This window comes from Hippocampus bargibanti, linkage group LG02 (genome assembly GCF_051943395.1).
Source record: "Hippocampus bargibanti isolate YZ-2025 linkage group LG02, ASM5194339v1, whole genome shotgun sequence".
NCBI classification, from domain to species: Eukaryota; Metazoa; Chordata; class Actinopteri; order Syngnathiformes; family Syngnathidae; genus Hippocampus; species Hippocampus bargibanti.
This window is the reverse complement of record NC_142735.1, coordinates 16,420,850-16,441,715: the sequence shown is the minus strand read 5'-3', so window position 1 is coordinate 16,441,715 and position 20,866 is coordinate 16,420,850. Positions and strand designations below refer to the sequence as shown.

The window sequence follows — 20,866 nt, the reverse complement described above, 5'->3', positions numbered from 1 at the left end:
TATATATATATATATGTGTGTATATATATATATATATATATATATATATATATATATATATATATATATATATATATATATATATATATATATTCATAAAAAGACATAATTTAAAGCTGAAAAGAACCCTCATTACATTCTATAAATAAGTGTCATTTGTTGAATATATATATATATATATATATATATATATATATATATATATATATATATATATATATAAATTATTATATCATTATTATTAAAAGCATTGTGGAAAGAGGAGTTCACGTGGCTTGTAACAGACGACGCAATGCAAACATTGCATTGTGCAACATGACAAACAGTGTATGGACAAACGACAACAGGAGCAAAATTATCAGCAAGGGATATTTACGATAAATTAAGCAAGGGGGCATTTGTGGAAGGTACATCCTTAACAAAAAAAAAAGCCTGAATACTTTCCTTTTTTTTGCAATTAGTCGTCTATTGTGTTTCAAGTTGTGAAAAATGGGGCAGGCAACTTTTCAGAGTTGTCTGCCCTGGTACCCGGTAACTTTGTGTCATGAGATTCAGACACTGTTAATACATAAAAATAATTAGAGCATTCTCACTGTCAATATTGGTCAAAAATAATTTATTAGTATTGTCATCGCTTAAAATGTATTCTGAGTCTAATTAACATATTCTTCGACATACGGGGCAGAGGTAAAAAAGACATAGAAAACCTCAATCATCATTACAATTTTCATAAAAAGACATAATTTAAAGCTGAAAAGAACCCTCATTACATTCTATAAATAAGTGTCATTTGTTGAAACATTGTATTTTGTTGACAACCTCAGACAGAATCCACTCAGGATGAAAGGTTATGTACTCCGCTGCCTGTGTCAGTGGCATCTTTCTTTTGAAGATATGGATCCATGACCATTTCCTTGTTGGGATGGAGACGTGGGTTTCTGGACAAATCGTTCCCATCTGTCTGTTTTGAGGAAGTTTGCACAGTGTCCGTGGAACTGCAGGAGTCTGACATGTATTCTCTGGCTGTGTCAAAGGACTCAGTCAAAATACTCTCACTGTAAGACTGAGAGCTAATAAATGCAGTGGCCTCACCACACTCTTTGTTCATGTCACGAGGAGGAATGTAGTCATGATGTCTTTCGTTAACTTTATTCAGTCTTTCACAGTCTCCGTGGGTATCCCCTTGTATCTCGTATGTTCTTGGGAATGGCTCACTCACACAGTGTTCAATTGTATCCTTTCCAATTTCCTCGTTCACAGTGGAGTCTTCTCCTCCTGACAGAACTCTCTTCAAGCTATTGGCTCGGTCTCTATATAGTTGGCAGAGCTGAGCGTCAGGCATGTGGTTGCCATAGATCTCCGCTAACTTCATATAAACTACGTATAGAGCCTCGGGGTTTGCTCGATCCTCCAGAGCGGCTGCCAGAGCAAGGTGGAAATAACCCAATGCATCGAATGAATCCTGGAGAGGAAGCGTACAGCCGTAGAATAGAAAAGCATTATGTTCTATGAATATGATTGAAGAAACAACCGAACAACAATTAAAAGCTTGTCAAGATGAACGAGGGTGTGGACATGGTAATCTGGAATTGAACACAATAGTTCCGTAATCCGAGATCGACACGCAATTCGCTGGACCAACGGGTCACTCATCAGATCACGTAATGGTCAAATATGGTCACTTTTTCCAAGGGATTCCAAATGTCTATCACACAGCTTGTTTTTCTTTGAATGAGTTGGTGCGACCTAAGTGCCATTGTGATTACCAAACTGAATTTTACAGTGGAGTGAATGCTCGTCTCTTAGCATTGGCACAACAGAAATATTAGTGTGATTATCCCTGATTTACCTTGAGCTTGTACAGAGTGAGATTTCCCAGTCTGCAGTAGACCTGAGTGTAGTATCGAGCCTCGTTTGGGTGCTGCATGACGGGCGGACAGAGCGACAGGGACTTGAGATAGTAGTTCTCAGCCATCTCATAATGCTGAAGGTTGTAGTAAATTGTCGCCAATCGGTGGTATGCTGTCCGCTCATTCATATGCAAAACTGTAAAAAAAACACAGTTGCTGTGCTGATGTTCTAAGACAATTGTAGAGTCAAGCTCCGTGACCTTGCTCACACCTGTTTTGTTAGCCATTTCAACAGCCAGCGTAGCGTATTGCAGAGCCTCTTCTTGTTCCCCGTGTTCCATTAACAGCTCTGTTAATTTACTCAACAAGCGGAACTCCGAATGAGTGTCTTTGATACATCGGGAAAAAGGTAAACTGCCATCCTTTAGTAAAATAACAACAAAATAATGTCAAGACATAGCAGAATTTCAAAAGTAAAATTGTGTTTTTCACTTGCCCTGTAGAAAGGTAATGAGGCCATCCTGTTCCTGTGTCCTTTAAAATAGACATCCCCTGCTTCTTCATAGATGCTCATTGAGAAGTGAGGGTCATTCATTCTCAGTGCTGTCTTCACTGCTGCCTGTCAATCAATCATACTTAATTTTATCCGAAATACGAAGCTTATCCGGATCATTAGCAAGAGCATAGTCATTTTCATCCATCCATGATCTGATCAACACAATGGTGGCATGCATGCTGGAGCCTATCCCAGCTGATTTTGGGAAGAAATAGATCACTCCATGATGTTACTATGTTGTGGTTAGCTTATGTTTTATTTACGTGTAACAGATAACATCAAACATTACCCTTGTACTTATTGAATCGGATTAAAATATTTTTCAACGATGCTGTGCGTGCGTGCGTGTGCGTGCACGGCATTTACAGGTATATCTTATTGAGCAGATAAATGTGATGCCCACCCCTGCACTGACTGAAAATCCCCTTCTCAAATGTCTTCTGAAATTGGCCCTAAATTTCTGATCCCAGCAGACAAAATTTAATCAAAATGTATCTTTACCAGGCTTTCTCACCTGCAGGTACATTTCAGCCAGTTCATCCTCTTGGATGAGATAATAGATTCTTCCCACCTGCAACCAGGTCTCAGACTCTTCTTCTCTCTTGCCCAAATCAATGGAAATCCTCAGGCTTTGCTTGGTGTAATCCAAAGATTTACGAGACGATCTGTACCACACGTTTGAGAACTGTCTGCGTCGTTTGTCATCGAAAAGCATGTTGTGAAACGCTGTATTAAATCTCACCTTTCAGTATTCAGTGAGAGGTAGAGGCTGCTTAATATTTCAAGGTACTCTCCTTCGAGTCTCTTATCCTTCAGTTCTCTGGCTACTGACACACAGTGTTCATAATAGACGATGCTTTGACCGTAAAGCAGCAGGTCTGAATAGAGCCGACTCAGCACCTTCGCCACCACTAACTGACCTAGGCAGAGAACACAGCTCATTTTTAATTCAACATATATACCAATCTTCTTTTCCTTTTGGCTTTTCCCTGCAACGGATTTAATGACGAGAGTGTAAAATGTTGTGATGTCGTTTTTTTCCCCACCAGAGGAATTTGAAAGTACAATTAGGGTTGTGTTGATGTTTGTGTTTATTCTTCACTTACTGGGCAAATTCCTAGCATGCAGTGCAATCAGAAGTCCCATTTCATAAGAGACCCTGATTTGGTGACTCTTCCCCCTGTCTTTGTAGCTCCTTCCCAGCCAAAGGAAGGTCTGCACATGCTCCTCATCGGTGAGGCTCTCCCAGAGTCCCAGAAAAAGTTGCAGAGATCTGGAAAAACAAGTAGTTTGTCAAATACTAGAACACAATTGCAACAGATTACTTTGATGTGTGATAAATCCTTTGCAACTGGCAAAATCGCGAGAACAGTCAACAAGCTTTTTATTCACATTAGATCATGTGACAGTTTTTTTCTTTAGTTTGATTTGACCAAGAGGCGTCTGAGAGACACTTCTTTCAATTTTATAACCCAATATCCATTCCAATTAGTGATACCGGTAAAAAAATAAGCATCATTTCCAATAATGACTGGTAAAAAGTAAAGTGTTAGGTTGGTCAACATGTCAGATTTCAGTTAACGCATTCAAGTCTTGTGAACTTATGATGTAGCATTATATATTTACTCCAGATGATGAATAGCTTATTTCAGAATTTTTACTGGAGAGTTTGAAAACGACCTTGCCAGATATTGCTAATGAAATTACCCACATCTCTCTGTATGGCTCCCGACTTTCACCATCATAGGCACCATGACAGGCGCACAGCGAATCGGCTCCTAAAGGCCATCACTGTGACTGCTTCTTTGAAATTGCAGACTTTGTATAAAGCATATGGAGAGCAATGGCTATTAAATGGCCAAAAAATTATTTATCGTTTAATTTATGTTTTGCAGCTTTTAATCTAGTGTGCTTTGCAGTGTTCGTTGAATAGCACGACAATGAGCGCTACAGTTCTTCATTGAATAGCACTTAGGGGTGTACAACGACCATTTGCACAGTGTGAAGAAATGCAATTCAAGAGGTGAGTGAAATTATGAATTATTAACTCATTCACTACCAGACCAGGACAAAAATGTGTCACTCTCGTGCCAGGGTTTTTGGCATTTTCACTCAAATTGCAGGACCAACAGAATATTGAGTTTTAGGTCTACATAAACATTCAATACACTGTAAGAAATCTTAGACCCTCTTCTTTCATCAGAAAAGTTAAATTATGTGTGGTGAGCTTGAAATAGGGGCGGCTGTAGATATTGCACTGGATCTTATCATACTGTACAACTATGTTGGGGTGATTGTCCAGTGCTTTTGTTTACCTCATGTACTTTCTGAGTGCTAACAATATGACATTTGGCATCTACGTACTTGAAGTGTTCTCTTCACTGTGTGTCCAAAAGTTGAGTATCTGACCTGACCAGGAAACGTTCTGCCAGTGTTGACGCCCCCGTATCAAGTGCCAGGCAACCCAGGTTGGCTAATGCCAGGGCCTGATTCCTTTGGTTTCCACTTTCCCGGGATATCACCAAGGCAGCATGGAGTTGCCAGCCCGCCTCTGGTATGCAGCCTTGCTGCCTCAGACACAAAGCCAAGAGGTTGTGGATGACCCCTCTTTGAGTGGAGCTTTCTGATCCCTGCAAAGTGGTTGAACATGAAAACGGAACATGAGTACTCTTCAATGAACAAGCAAATGCAGAAATGAAGTGTTTTTGTACCTGAAGCGAGACAAGCAATGGTTGGAGGACACCCTGGCCCTTCTCAGCTTGACCGGTTAATACCAGCAGCCAGCTAAGCAGCACTGAGGCTTCAAAGCCTTCCTCCTCATTGATGAAGCCTCCAGTCTCCACCGCTCGTTGAGCACAGCACAGAGCCTTATCAAGGGCGCCGTACTGCTGGTAAACTGAGGCTAAGCCCAGACATAGATCTCTTTGAGGCTTTAAATCTCCCTCTTTCTCAGCTATAGCCAGCGCCTGCAGGAGGTAAACTACAACCTGGGCAGGGAGTAGGGAAGTTCCCTCCTTCCAAAATGGGTTAAGGCGGGCAGAGTTTCTGATAAATCGATCAATCTTCTGGAAAGCGTCACGGAGCGAGTGGTCTGGTCTTGAGTCAAGGCTCAGAGAAGCCAGCACCAGATAAGGCATGTATTTACGGTGATAGAGCGAGCTCAAAAGCCAGTTGAGATCCAGAGGTGCTATTGCGGGTCCGTCGTTCGACGAGAGACTTGAGGAGAGAAATTGTAAGCGCTCAACAAAGGGAAGAGCGTCATCAGGCTTCCTTAGAAGCATGAAGAGGCTAGAGATAAGGTAGCACACACGGGCCTCCAGATATTTATCCCCTGTTACCATTGACCTCCTCAGAAGCACTTTCAGGAGTTCCATTTCATCAGACGACGTATAGATATGTTTGGGAAGACAAAGAAGTAGGGCGCTGGCCTTTTCCAGGGTGAGTGGCAGCTTGTCCGTCATACGCTGCTTCAGGTACACGGCTGTGAGGTTGGTGAGAAGTGCGATCAACAGTGGTGTGTCACGAAAACTGTCCACTTTAACATTCATAGCTTCCTCGTAGTATACACGGGCCTAAAGTTAAGAGAGGATTTTGATCAGAAATGATCCATGTACAGATTTTTTTCACCCAACAGTAACATTTGCATTTAAATTATATTATACACATCACAATCAGAACGGACCATTATCAGGAATGTCACAAAATAAATTAGCGCAATTGTTGAATTGAAAGTATCAAATACAAGTGAGAAATATCATCTGTCAGTTTAATACAGGCCCTGTATTGGATCTCATTCGAATTTGAACTTTGATCCAAGGAAATTCTTGACATATGTATGAGTAGGTTCTAATCCTATGAGCGATAGTCTGTAGTACAATCAACACATTCATTAAAAACAAAAATGGATCAGGCGTCTATAATAAAAATGACCTGTGATAACTTGAGCTTCCTAGCGCAGAGTCTTCCCAAGAGGAAGCATGCTCTCCGACGTGCCCAATGCATGCCCATTCTCTTTGCACACTCCCTGACACTCTCAAGCTGACCTGAGAGTTCACTCTCGCCCTTCCCATTGAAAGTCACCCACAGGAAAGAACACTCGAGGTCATACAGGGGAAGGAAGTCTTCCTAGGGGAAAACAAACATAAATGTCTCCTCGCAGTTGTTGGTTCGTCAATATAAAATTATGAAATGGAATCACATCAATTACAATTGGCATAAAATTTAGCAGAAAAATGATTACACAAAAACGAGAAATGGATTGCCACGAACCCAAAGCTAACAAACAAATACAGTTTAGCATCAGGCTCAAAAGTGATCACTGTTAAATGGGTGGATTAGGACTTTGCTGACCTGGAAGTGATCATGGTTTAGCAGGATCAACGTTGGGTCACTCACTTCGGACTCATCCCCTTCCCAAATGTTTTCATCTAAGAAGGGAGGCGGGTTGTCCTGGAATTCACAGAGTTCTTTGAATGTGACATCTAAAGTGAAGGAGAGGTGCTCTCCCTCCTCTGCCAGAGGATTGTGGGACTGACAGAGTGACACGGGAGGTGACGAGAGCAATAGGGATGGGCGGGGGGAGGAATGGTAAGGAGGCGTTCCGCCGCTTTGCTCGGACATGACACTCTGGCGAGTGCTTGAAGGAACCTTGTGATCTGACAAGGAAGAAAGATTTTAGGAACACAAATGAAAGGATGAAAAAAACATGTTGAATGTGAGTGCCAACAGCCAGTTTGTCCGCTTTCTCTACATTTCATCCTGCCCACTGAGACAACAGGCGCTAGCATGCCCATCAAGCCATGGACCAGCCGTCTGTCAATCACAGAACCAATGTGTTTGGGATCGTTAATGGGAAAAAGAACATCTGAATTACTTTGGTGAATCACTACATTGTCAGAAGCGCACTAAGTATGTGATTATTCATAGAATAAACAAGGGACCTTTTGTAAATTCGGGGAAAAAAAGTGAAAACATGTGACATAAAATTCCTTGATGCTCTGGACAATACAAAAACAAGCCAACAATGAAGTGGGGGCAACTTGCTAAACACTAAATTACTTTTAGGTGTATGGCAAGCATGAATTAAAAAAATTTAGTCAAGAGTCCTAACAACTGTTGGATCAAAGTTTATCAACAACAAATACGATTTGGCACAAGTGCTATTTTTAATCAATTCAAAAATAAACATATTCAACTGTTAGTTGTCCATGCTAAGCGCTTTGTTACAGCTTCAGCTGTTGTTAAAGCGCTATATAAATCAATATGTATTGTATTGTATTGTATAACTGTAGCCCACAAATAAAGTATTTACCACGTTTGGGCCGATTCCTGATATACATGAAGTCAGACTCATCCAGCCTGTCTGGAAAAACACAGGTGAACATTAGGTTGAGGATTGGCTGCTCATAGCAAAGACTGACACCAGAATCAATTTATTTTCTACTATTTTACATGCAGACTATGACAAGTCTTGAGAGCTTTACCCAGCCGGTACACAGAGCTAATGTCAGATGAGAAGAGCCTTTCCAGTAGGTTGCTATCACACGACTCCGAGCTGAACAGGCTGGTTTGAACCAGCGTGGCTCGCTCCTCCTCGGTCAGAAAGACCAAATGTCTTTGTCTATAGAAGAGAAACAAAGGCAGCATTCTCATTTGAACTCGGGCCCTGGACCAGTATTTTCATGCTTTCCACCCCGTCAAGAGTGTAGTTATGCTACATGTACTAAGACAAGTAGGAAAACGCAAGATAACTCGTGGCTTTATTCAGCATGAATTGCTTTGTGATGGAAATGATGCACAGACCAATAACTGTCAAGCAATATTGTGCGATGGGATTGCATCTATTTACAGGGACAGTGTGTCCAGAGGCTTCACGTGGGCCTTGTGGATAAAGCCAGTCCGACCAGTGGAAGAGTGTTTTCCTATGAAGATGCCAAGTCCTCGCACAAGGAGACCTTGAATCTCGACAACCTCCCCTTGATTTAGCTGGAGCTCATCTTCAACCAACGGACTGTAGTCGACCACGGCTACACACGAACCTGTCACTGGCATTTTTTGATAGAGAGAATGCTGAGAATGGGAGTTAGTGTGTCATTGTGAGTATATGTGCATGCATGCGTGTGTTTGTGTGTTATTCTACCAAGTGAATGTTCGAACGCTTCCTTTTCTGTTGGCGAGCACCCTGCATAGCCTGGGTAATTCCTCAGAAACCACCTGGCCGATGTGGACAATGGATTAGTTAAGACATTTGAATCGCATGGCAACCACAAGTCAAGATGAAGCAATAATTTTCTCTTGCATCATCAACTAGCACCAAATGGAGAAAGTCTCACTGGTAGAAAGGGTAGGGGAGCGGCTGAGTTTCGGTGACGGGTACGAGGCCGTGATGGCCAGTGGTGAGCAGTGTACCCTCCCACATGTCCTCGTGTCCTGTGTCCTTCACCATGAGAAGATCATTCTTTTTGAAAGATAGCTGATCTTCGTCATCCTCCTCTTGTCTCGTGCACAGTGCCTTCGCGAAGAAAGATCCTGAAATAATGTTAATTCATGAATGCACAGTTGAGGCAACTAATGTTTTAATTCTGTTTTGTACCCCGTGTCCCTTAGACATAAATGATGAATGTTTAAAACCAACGCAATTAAGTTAAAGTAAATCTCGTCACAGTAGTCTTACTTTGCCCGAGGATTTTTTTTTTCCCCTGAAATGATCCTTGCATTAGTCTGCAGTACGAGTAGTATAGTAATAGCTTTAGTGTAAAAGCAAAGAGCTTGTAATGTAGAAATATATGAAGGTCAAAATGTGACTGCTCAGTGTCACAAATGATTTATTCGGAAGACAATAATGGTCATGATAATGGTTTACTATAGAAGCTATACATCCTACAACAGTCAAACAGATTTGCTTGAAACAGGCTTTATAATATGAATCCGGTTCGTGCATGTCACATCCAAATATAGTGTTCTATACACACACACAACCAAAAATTTTTCTTGGGAGATGTCACCTTTGTACACTGAAGAATGCCCTCAAAAAGAGTTTCCTAAGTTATATTATTTGCTATATATTTTCTGTCTATTAGATATCTATCTAGCTGGCTATCTGGCTGTCTATATATTACAGGGGCTCTTTTGATGATTGCATATGGCTCGGCGATAAAATTAAATACATATTCTCGCTTTTTTGCCGTTCATTTCCTCTTGGGGCTGCAGTTGGCGGAAAGCGCAATTTTGATCGGATGACAGTGACCGAGGTTGGCGGAAAGCGCAATTTTGATTGGATGATACTGGCCGTCATGTTGAAACAGGTAAATGCCCCTTTAAATGAGCCCAACGAGTGAAAAAAATGACAAGTACACTCCAGCTTGAATACACCGGAGGATTTGCAATTCTAATTTGCAATTAAACAATAATGTCGATGAAACAGTCGAATGTCAGTGATATTTTAACAAGCCCCATGTTAACATTAGCATCAATATACTTCTGTGAGAAGTATATTGCAGATAGCAAGTGTGGAAGCTAATGAGCCGTGTGCAGGCTAGCTAGCAGTAACTTCGCCTGTGGACCCGGCAAGTTGACTTTCATTCCTACCGTTTGGCTGGATTTTTACCAATCATAAGGAACGGAAAACCATTCATGTTAAAAACATGTTAACGGTGAGTACTGTCAAAGTTATTTTAAAGAATACATTCTGACATTTTGCTGAAAGGTGGCCGCGCATGCGTGCATGTTTTCGTGTCTGCGCGTGTCGTGTGTGTGTGTGTGTGTGGCTCTCACTGAAAGACATTTCTAAATATTTTACTTTTATGGCTCTCTTAGTCAAAAAGGTTCCCGACCCCTGATCTATTAGCTAGCTAGCTAGCAATTAGCTATCTACTGAGCTAGCTATCTGACTTCTTTCTATCTACTTGAGTTATTCCGGGTTGAGTGAACGCGTGTGGCTGCCGCTGCCCACCCACAGAAAAAAAAAAACTGATCCTGTGACTGTAAAGTGACCTTGAGTTTTGAAAGGTGCTTAGAAATCAAACTTATTATTATTATTAATTATTATTATTATTATTATGTCAAGTGACAACAACCATATTTATCGGCTGGTATTATTGAAATTGTTGAAGCAAAATACTCAAATGAAGACAAATTCTTTCAAGAACAAACATCATAAATGATAAGTATATTTACTGGACTTCAATCACTGATTGAAATACAGTTTCAATAATTGCTTGATTCCGGTCAATGCACTGCATATAACAATTGCACCTGCATAGCATCTTTCAAATACCCAAATAGGCGAAACAATAACTCATGGACAAGTAAACAAAAGTTAGTTATATGTCTTGTGTGTGTTATTTCTTACCTTCCTGGAGTAAGAGTTCAAGGTAGAGGGTGGCCAAATGATCCTCATCTACTTTTACATTAATCTCCAAGTCGCTAAGCAGTTTTGGCTCAAGCCAGAAGGACTGATCACATAGGAAGTTCTCTAAGCACCGTGCCACATAACCTGTCAATAATGCCAATAAAAACAGCTACGTACAATGGTAACACACACCAGTGAAGATCAATCAAAAGGAAAACTAATACAGTGAGACCTCAACTTACAAACACCTTATCTTACAAACTTTTCGTCTTAAGAATGTCAAATTTATGAAAATTAAACCTTATAATAAGCACTATTTTCATAATACACAACCAACACGGCTGGCGGAGTGATCTTCGGTGGAAGCACACGACCGAACAGCGCTCCAGCCGGCGCTACTTTCCACACTCCCTCTCATTGAATGCACACATCGATCACCTACTTGGAGCTTTTTGCTGATAATTTTCCTATGATGGGACTGAAAAAAAAACACCACAGGCTCGTTCGTGTTCAGCCCAAGAAGACACAAAATAAAATCACCATCGCTGAGAAGAAAGAGATAATTGAAAAACACGAACGAGGTGTGCGTTTGTGTGATTTAGTGGCTGAGCACGGCTATGCTAAGTCAACCATTGCTCCCATTCTCCGCAACAGAGAAGCCATCAAAGGTGCGTCTGTTGCAAAAGGTGTTTCCGAGATCTCAAAGTGACGGTCTTGGGCAATCGAAGAAGTTGAAAAACGTCTGTTAATTTGGATTCACGAAAAGCAGCTATCCGGCGACAACGTGAGTAAAGCTATTTTATGCGAGAAAGCACGGATAATTCACGCCGATATCGCCATGCGCCAACCTGAAAGTTCGGCGCTTATTGAGAATTTTAAAGCCAGTAACGGACATCTGAGGGCGAGGAGAAGGCAATGCGGAATGATGTACAGGCTTTTACCGAACAGTTCCATCCAGAAAAGACTGGCTATGACAATCATCAACATGATGAACGATAATGTGATGCCTCAGCTTCGTAAGACCTTACAAGTCAGAAAGCAACAGGTGTCAATTAAGAGGTTTTTAATCAGCAAAAATGATGAGGAGTCTCCAAAGAAAAAAGAGAAGCCACACCAGAGGTTAAGTTACCAACAGTCGTTATGGAAGGTGACTGTCCTTCCACAAGCCATGAACGACCATCAAAAAGGTAAATAAAACGTTATTTTACAGCACAGTTTATTTCTTTAATTACAGTCCTCATGTAATGTGCCTCTCTTTGTGACTTTATGATACAATGCAGTGTATTTCTTTCATTACAATACGATAGCGCATTTATTATACATAGAATAAGGTATGTTGTGTGTAGTTTTAAGGCTTATTTAGTTAAAAACTATATTTTATGGAAACCCGGGAACGGATTATTCCCATTTTAATGGTTTCCGATGGGAATTTTTTTTTTTTAGATACACACTTTTCGCCTTACACACTCTGTCTGGGAACCAATTAAGTTCGTAAATTGAGGTCTCACTGTATATAAATTATACTCAAAGAAAACCGACCTAACGATAGATAAGTTGAAAATTTCCAGAGTTCCTCCACAGTTTTAAATGTGAGAACAAAACTGTCCTTCTCTGCATGAACAGACACCAGACGCGCTGATAGGTCCTGCAAGGACAAAGTCGGACAGAATATTCGACCAACGTGTTTTACACTGCATCGTGTAACACCACGCCCCTCACGGCGTTACTTAAAATGTAAATATTCACAGCCATGTTTCTGCAATCTATTGATGTCAATTATTTTCTCTCACCTTAAACAGCTGGATGACATCTTTGCTATTGCTTTCCACTACTCTGAGTCGGGTGCGCAGGGCCTCCTGGAGCGCCCGGTCCGGGTCCTCACTGGAGCGTCGGCGTCCAGTGAAAAGGAGCGTAACTTCTGGACGGGACAAATGTTGTCAAATAAGATGTGAGAAAGAAAAAAACCCAACCCCCAGAAACAAAAGCAATACAATAATTGTTTCCATAATGCATAAAAAGTAGAAAGGCATTAGATTTACTGTCTGCAAGCAAGATAAAACATTTAGAAGTTCATTAATGACTTTCAATAGCAGCTCATGTTACAGTGAGATAAATGCTCTGTGAGAACCACCGTAGTCCCTTGAGGAATAACAATGCTATTAGATTGCTGACTGGACTCTCTGTGTGGCCATTTAAATCCATTTGAAAAGCAAAAACTACAGAGTGTGATGGACCCAAGATGCTGAGTAAGTAAAGATGTCCAGTCCGCATGCCTGACTAAAACCCTTTAATTAGTCAAAATATGGTACATGTCTATCAGTCTACTCAATTGAAAAGCAGGGACACTAAAACTACAAATCTTTCAAGAGTCATAAACAATTTTTTCCACCGCGACAAAAGCTCCACTTATCTCAGTTATTATTCAGGCCACATGAATATATACCACCATAATATATTTAAAGATGCCATTTTCTTTCAAAGCAAACATACAAACTCCATTAAAATACTGTTTCCATTTTGACAAAACATTAAGTATTTTGTTGAATAACACAAGTGTGATGAATCCAAAACAAATGAACCAACGGTAGGTGAACAACCTGTTTTTCTTTATGAATACAGACACCAGATAAATATAAAAATACATTCAAAATATTGCATAAAAGCATGAAGGCCAATAAGTCTATGACTGACGCACGCGTCCACGCATGGATACACACGCACGCACACACACAACAAACCTTTGTTGTAACGTACCTCATGGGACATAATGAATCTCCAAATTTCCACTAGCTAGCTTAAGGTGTCGCACCAGTCATTGAGGCGAGCAATTAATGAGATTGATCTTTTTAGACGAGCAAGTTTTGCCACAATGTAGGAGCCAAGGTTGTGCACTGGCTGCTTCTTATGTTAGATGAATGGCTTTTTAGACTGCATACTGTACTTCACAAGTTGTGCATACTACCATTCACCCAGAACTTGATCGTGTCTGATCAGAAAAAGATCATCACGCTTCAGGGCCCACACATAGGCATTTGGGTGGTTGGATGCGGCTCCAGGTACCGCGATTGAGTGCTTGTGGTGGAAAACCCAGCATAAAAAAATTATACCTGAGGAGCATTTTTCGCCAGGTGTCACCCGACTTCCTTTAAGAAAGGCTTTTTTTCTCTTCCAGTAGTTATTAGGCTCTGGTTGTCCTTCACCTGACTCCACAGCGGTGCCATCCTCCTCCTCACCTACGCCAGATGGAAGATCATATTTTAATACCGCATCACCCAAAAGAAAAAAACCTGATAAAACGTTTTAAACGTTTCATTTTTCGTTGAAAAATACAACATACATCTTATTTGTTTTGACATGTGCATAACCTACACAAAGAAAAAGGAGACATGCTTCTTTCCTCATTAAAAAAAAATAAAAATAAAAGAGCTTCTCTTTCCTCATTCTTCAGTCATCAGTAGAACATGTGAGTGAGTGCAACCCCAAGCACCAGCTTCGGAGCAAAAGATGGCAAAAACAAGTTTTTGTGACACCTCAAACTATAAACCAACACATGGGCAGCACCAACAAACAAGCAACTTTGCGAACAATATTTGGCTGGGCTACAGAGCCCTGCCAAGCTGTTGTATGCCATCGTATGGCTCCGGTGACGTGAAAGAGATAAGTACACTGCCTATACACATTTGATATTGGTCGCTATTTGCTCGTTTGTCTTCCATACGGTGAAGCAGGAATGAAAATGTTAAAAGCTGGACAACTGTGGGAATGTTGCATTAAGGAGGTTTGTCTAAAATCAAGAACATTGTGTCACCAACGTTATCTCAAGGGTGGTGCCTTCAAAGTGCGTTTCAACGACGTCATTGTAACCAAGTTTATCCTCATCTATGAGAACCTGACAGATTTCGCAGCATTTACCATTCCATGAGCTTCTATTAATTTGAAATGTGTTTTGATTTTTCTTTAACTTATCATCATGCGCTCACAGAAGTACACATACACACACAGTGTAAAACCATTGGATGACCAGAATGTCACCGATGTGTGACAGCCGTGGCATGTCAAAGTCAAAAATCAGTCCAAAATGTATTTGGTTACAGGTTTATTCGACAGTGATTATCTTTTTCATTTGCAAAATGGGGAAGAAGACAGAAAAAAAGCACCACGCACAACACTCACATTCAGCAATCCTGCCTCTACTTCCTCATACATTTCGCATCCACCATAAATTAAAGGGTGAGTATTTTTTTTTGCTTGTTTGTTTGATCTTCTAGCACTGTTAATCAATGAGATGCTTTGTGTATCTAATCCAAATGAGGTCAGAGGATTCCATAAAGCAGACATAATTTACACCAACACTTTCTGAATGACGTCTCTGTTTGTTGCTTGGAAGACCAAAAAAAATGTGATTATGAAAACAGCAGTAAGCAATCTGCTGCATGACACACGCTACCTTCAGTCATGGTGTTATTTCCTGAAAAGTGCATGTGGGTGCCCCCGAGACTATATGCCGGTTCCCTCCACAAGGCATCCAGCTCAGCAGGAGATATATCTGTGAAGAAGAACGGAGCATATCAGCGCTATTCATACCAACTGTTGCCTCTCAACAGGAAGGGATGGGAGAGATGATGCTAACACAAAATGTTAGTGAGGTTTGGCTTGAGGGGATACGACAGCATTGAGAGCACACTTCAGGTGATGTCAAAGAATCCCGACGCACACCACTAATGATTCCTGTGTGCACTAATTTTCAGACATACAATGAACAAATTACAGACACAATGGCACTTTCCTTCTTTTTCAACATGCTGTGTCAGTGCTTAGGTATCCTGCAAAGCTTTTACAAAGACAATGGAATACACAACTTGGCCACACAATGCAACATGACATGACGCTGGAGAGAACAAGAGCCCATTCTCTTCCATCCTACGACACAAAACAGAGCACTGACAGAACCACACGGGTCACACTTGCAGGCACACATGCTTCTACAACATAAAAACATACCATGCCCTTCACTGTTACCTTCTTGGCTTAGTGTGTTACCCATGTTGCACATAGAACTATGGAAGGGAACAGGGAAGGGGGCGGCCAAGTGGGTTGAGACCGACCTGTGGAGGAGGAGAGGCACATTTTGATGAGGGGTCCACAGCAGGAGGAGTTGAGCAGTGGTCTGCAACAACAAGACGCCATCTGGCCCAAGAAGCGGCAGCTCCCGGGGATCAATGCCATCCCATCAGTTCCTCTCCTGCCTCTGGAACAACAATTCGCTCTCTTCCTCTCTGCTGGACAGGCCCGCTTCCCTTTCCTATTTCAGCACTCACATTCTTCGCCAGCTTGGTCTTTCCCTCCCCTCCTCAGGCAGGGTTGAGTGTCCCCTTCTTTACAAGCTGCATCTCTTCTTTCGTCTGTAGTCTGGTTCCACTCTGCAGTCCCACCGTATCGTTCTTGTGTCCATCCACCTCCACCCACCAGCCTCTCTCCCTCTCTTTCTCTTTCCCTGCCCAGGCAGTGTGTGAGTGCACAAAACACTCGTCAATGTATGTGTGTAGAGGGGGGTGGGGGTCTGACCTAACAGAGGTTTTCCCTCTATCATGCACTCGGGGGTAGCAATGAGGGGGGTTCATAGGAGTGGACTGTTAAAATCTGCTCAGAATGTGTGTCACAATAGATTGTGTGTCTTTTGTGTGAATTACTGAGATAATTGCTGATATACACAGAAAGGCAAAGCTGTGAAATGGTAGGCATCAAGGTCAGAGAAAAGGAGCAACATGGTGGCGTCGATAAAAGATCAGTTTATCTATGTCCTAAATCTCTCTGCCCTCTAATGAGTAACACACAAGGGCAAAGTCATTCTGCAAACATAAATGTGGAAGGTGCATCATTTTTTTTAGGATGGGATATAAATAGAGCTGCCAATTATCAGGATCAAATATTTTATCTTTGGCAAATTAATCATTTCCTCAATTTTTTCCTACCTCTTCCAAACCAATAGTATTGCTATTACTGAACAGTATTTTTCTCAATGCATCTTCACGTCATCATTTACTGTATTTGCATTTAACAAATGTGTTTTTTTGTTATTTCATACAAACAAGCAACTTGTAGCAGCAGACTCTGTAGGAAGCAATGATAGACAAATGTTCCACATTAGGACAAGGAAAAATTATTAATAATCGGCCACAATTCATTTAGGTCAGACCTGGCCAGCTATCTCGCAGGCTATATGATAAGACAAATTATTTGGTATGAATGAGGAAGAAGTGAAGAGACATGCATCTTTTTTCATACAAGAAAAAATGACCCCCCGACCCTGCCCCCCACCATCCCCAATTCCGCTTGTCAAAAGCGTGACGAGACACAAGGGAAAGCACTGAGCGTAGCTGCTAGGATGCGCAATCAATCAGTTCACGGCAAAAATCCATGCATGCGTACAGTCATGTCCAAAACCTCAGTCATTTAGCACTTTTCTTTTCGACATACAGTACTTTGGAAACAAAACACAATTGCATTGAATCCATGATGACTGAAGCGTGCTCTAGCTCGGGATAACTGTACTCCAGCTTTTAATGAGTGATTTTCATGTTCGCCTTGCAATCAGGAAGCATTGTTTTTAGACATTTTCTCTGGGGAATTTGGCCTGCATCGGCTGACATTGGTGTTATGAGGGGTACTGCTGCTTCCTCCTATATTATAAAAATATGCATGTTAGGTCAAGTAAACACGCGAAAGTTCCCATAGGTGTGAATTCCAGTGTGAATGGTTTGTATTCAATCTTCTGCCCTGTTTAGGGTGAATGCTTCTTCTCATCCGAAATGGTTTTGGTTATACAATAAAATACACACAATACATATTTATTTATATAATAATAATACATTTCATTTACAAGCGCCTTTCAAAACTCTCAAGGTCACTTTACAGCGCTTCAACAACAGCTGAAGCTGTAACAAAGGGCTTATCCACAATCCTTTTGAAAATGAATGCCACAGAAAATTGATGGTGTTCCCATCAGACGACACAGCATTTTATGACTCGTGATCTTGCTCCCATTGAGACTTGCTCCCATTGAGACTTACTAAAAGTATGTGAGAGCAGTCCGTGCCTCCAAATATTGCACAGCTCAATAAGTCAGGGGTACACTTTTTTTTTTTTTTTTTTTTTTGTTGCTTAGACCACCGTCATCTGTTTTTTTAATAATTCTTTTTGGCCACATATTCTAATTATTTCAGTGACTGTGGAAGGGGACCAACAATTTCATCTGATTGTGTTTAAAATTGAAACTTGACTGAATCTTGCTTGCTCAGACCCTTGGAAGTTATAGTTCTTACTGTCTACTATGAACCATTATTTAGCCTAGACAAATATTTTTCTTGCCCCCTCAACAGTACACTAACCACAATGACCCGATTGTCTTTCTCTGTTTGGCGCTGAGATTTTCAAAAGGAGAGATCAATGCCATCGATTTCAAGTGGTGAGAAAATATCACGCCATTGGGTGTTAAATTAATGGCTTGTTCTTAGAGTGCAACTGATTAAGCCTAATCTAATAACATTTCTGCTCTGGTGACAGTGTCACATGCTTAGCCATTGCTACAAACCGGAGGGTAGACAGGAGACAACAACTGTCTATAGTACATATAGGTGGGCCAAAAATACAGATAATGGCAGCCAAAATCAGAATGTTGACTTGTCATTGTGACGTAAAAGTCCCAATATCCTCTTCAGAGAAAAGCTGTGTGAATCGAGCTGCAGTTTTCTGACAGCTGGGACATCAAACCAATTACTCTCATAAATGGCAGCACATTCTCAACTCTGTCAATAAGGTCACAAAAAAACAAGATAAGTCACAGATACAGCTTGTGTATCCCTTATAAGCATTCACACACCACAAATAAGCTAATTTATCCATCACACATTGATGCAAGAAATTCAATTGGGTCACTGTCACTGTAAACAACAATCAATCTAATAAGAAACATGTGCGATACCTGCTTGTGTGAATCAATGGACATGCAAAGTTAAGGGGTGTGTGTTTATCAATGTTTTTAATATGGTTTTTAGATTTGGAACACGTGGTTTGGTAATATGAGACAAAGGGTATATAATTTTAGACTTACCCCCTATTAGCTCACTTGCATGCCTGTGGGTCTAGGACAGAGTTCCCTGCAGGGATTTTCCGGCTGTTGGAAAGTGGCATTTGTACTACAAACAAACAGACAAACAAACTGGAGTTGAATTGTTGCTTCTTTAGTGTTCAGGTTCGACAGCACTTGACAGTAAACTGTTCAACAAGTGTTCAGAACAAGTAAGTACAAAATGAGAGTTTAGTAGAGCACATCAAATCCGATTCCTGCATGCCATCTGGGAGTTTATGTTTAGTACAAGGTACACATATGATAACAGGGACTATTCTGATATTGAGCAAGAGGAAGGCTTTCATGTAGCGAATGTTGAGTTTTTTTTTACCTCTTTTTTGTTCCAATCTTCAAGTAATTTCTCTTGCAATGACAAGTGTGTATTGCTGTCTGTCTGCGTTTGGCCGTGCATTTCCAGCGATCGCTGCTTGACGTTGTCTGAAACCCGCAGGACAGAAAGAGAAAGATGAGTTACGAATTGCTCGCTCACGTCAGCGTCTGCTTGCATTTTCCTTGAAACGCCACGGAGGCTGTCCCACACCGCATGCCACTGACAGAGGACTTTAACTCCTCCCCTCGTGGCTCCCCCACTTCCTTCCAAAAAACGATTCCTCTCCACCATCGTCACTTGTCACCGAAAAGCAAGTTTACAAGGTGATTGATCATTTGACAGTGGTTATTTAAAATCTTTTAAAAACCATTTGTGTCTGGCTACGAGAACAAGGCACGCCGTTTTTTCCTCATTCTGAAACACCAGTAACGCCGGTTTGTTTTGAAGAGGATGACGAATTAAAAAAGGATCCATTCCGATTTGTCAAATTATTGTCACTAGTCTGTTTTACTATTTTCAAAAACTGGCGAAACCATACACTGCCCTTCAGTTCACATACCATCAAAGCATGAACGGTCCATAGGAATGTCACCAAAGCGCCCAAGGACCACAGGAGTATTTCCAAACAAACAGACAGACAGACAGGCAAACAAACAAAGACAAACAGACAGACAGGCGGGCAGGCAGACAGACAGATGACCGACAGACCGACCAACAGATCGACAGAATTCAAATTGAACCTCTGAACTGTGTGAGCGATGTGCTCAACCAGTGGACCATTATGCCGTCCAATTTGAAAGTGCTCCACTTAATTACAATAATTCAATTTCAAAGTTTTACTTATTTTTTTTAAATCAACCTACTAAGTTCATATGAGGAGAAATGATGAAGTGTTTTTGGCAGCACAATACATTGTTAACTCTGGAACTGATTTTATGTTCCATGTTCCAACTGAACAATGACAAAGTCACCCTGAACAGATCAGCCTTGCACTGCACATGTGATCATGCAATTGGCTATGCACCAATGCCAACACAGAACATCTCTATTGCCATTTGCAAAGGTGTGTGTGTATGTGTGTATCCATCCATTTTCCGCACCGCTTATTCCTCACTAGGGTCGCCGGGGGTGCCGGAGCCTATCCCAGGTGACTTCGGGCACGAGGCGGGGGACACCCTGAATTGGTTGCCAGCCAATCGCAGGGCACACACAGAGATTAACAACAGAGATAAACAACAGTCACTCTTCCACTCACACCACAGGACAATTTGGAATGTTCAATCTGCCTGCCATGCATGTTTTTGGAATGTGGGACAAAGCCCATGCGGGCCCGGGGAGAGCATGCATGCTCCACGCAGGGAGGCCGGAGCGGGACGCCCTGTGTTTATGTGTGTGTGTATATATATATATATATATATATATATATATATAGAGAGAGAGAGAGAGAGAGAGAGAGAGAGAGAGAGAGAGAGAGCCTTCTCTGCTGGCCTAACATAATCAGACATCATTATCATAATTATAATAAAAGTAAATTTCATTAAAAAAGTATTTTTTTCTCAATATATATATAATTATTGTACATACTATTTTCTTCATGTTATATTATATCCATTTGGTTATGCTCCTTTCAGTGTTGTAGTTTTAGGTCAAA

At 41.1% G+C, this 20,866-nt stretch overlaps 1 protein-coding gene across 6 annotated transcripts; it reads right to left on the bottom strand.

Moving 5' to 3' along the window:
* Positions 1-601: 601 nt before the first annotated feature.
* sh3tc2 (SH3 domain and tetratricopeptide repeats 2) lies at positions 602-19,414 on the bottom strand. 6 transcript variants are annotated; one of them, XM_088989653.1, is made up of 24 exons: positions 19,216-19,414; positions 18,867-18,951; positions 15,758-15,861; positions 15,204-15,302; positions 13,864-13,989; positions 12,547-12,674; positions 12,296-12,401; positions 10,757-10,900; positions 8,739-8,934; positions 8,546-8,619; positions 8,255-8,450; positions 7,890-8,026; positions 7,718-7,768; positions 6,757-7,061; positions 6,337-6,531; positions 5,118-5,978; positions 4,816-5,036; positions 3,513-3,679; positions 3,149-3,326; positions 2,921-3,071; positions 2,347-2,469; positions 2,122-2,272; positions 1,850-2,046; positions 602-1,462 (listed from the first exon to the last, which is right to left on the bottom strand). In XM_088989653.1, the coding sequence occupies exons 3-24, from the start codon at positions 15,807-15,809 to the stop codon at positions 836-838; spliced, it is 4,485 nt and encodes a 1,494-aa protein (XP_088845779.1). In that variant the 5' UTR covers positions 15,810-15,861; positions 18,867-18,951; positions 19,216-19,414; the 3' UTR covers positions 602-835. The 6 variants fall into 6 exon arrangements, with proteins under 6 accessions (XP_088845779.1, XP_088845780.1, XP_088845782.1 ...); XM_088989654.1 differs by having other exon boundaries at positions 15,776-15,861; XM_088989656.1 differs by lacking the exon at positions 15,758-15,861.
* Positions 19,415-20,866: the final 1,452 nt, after the last annotated feature.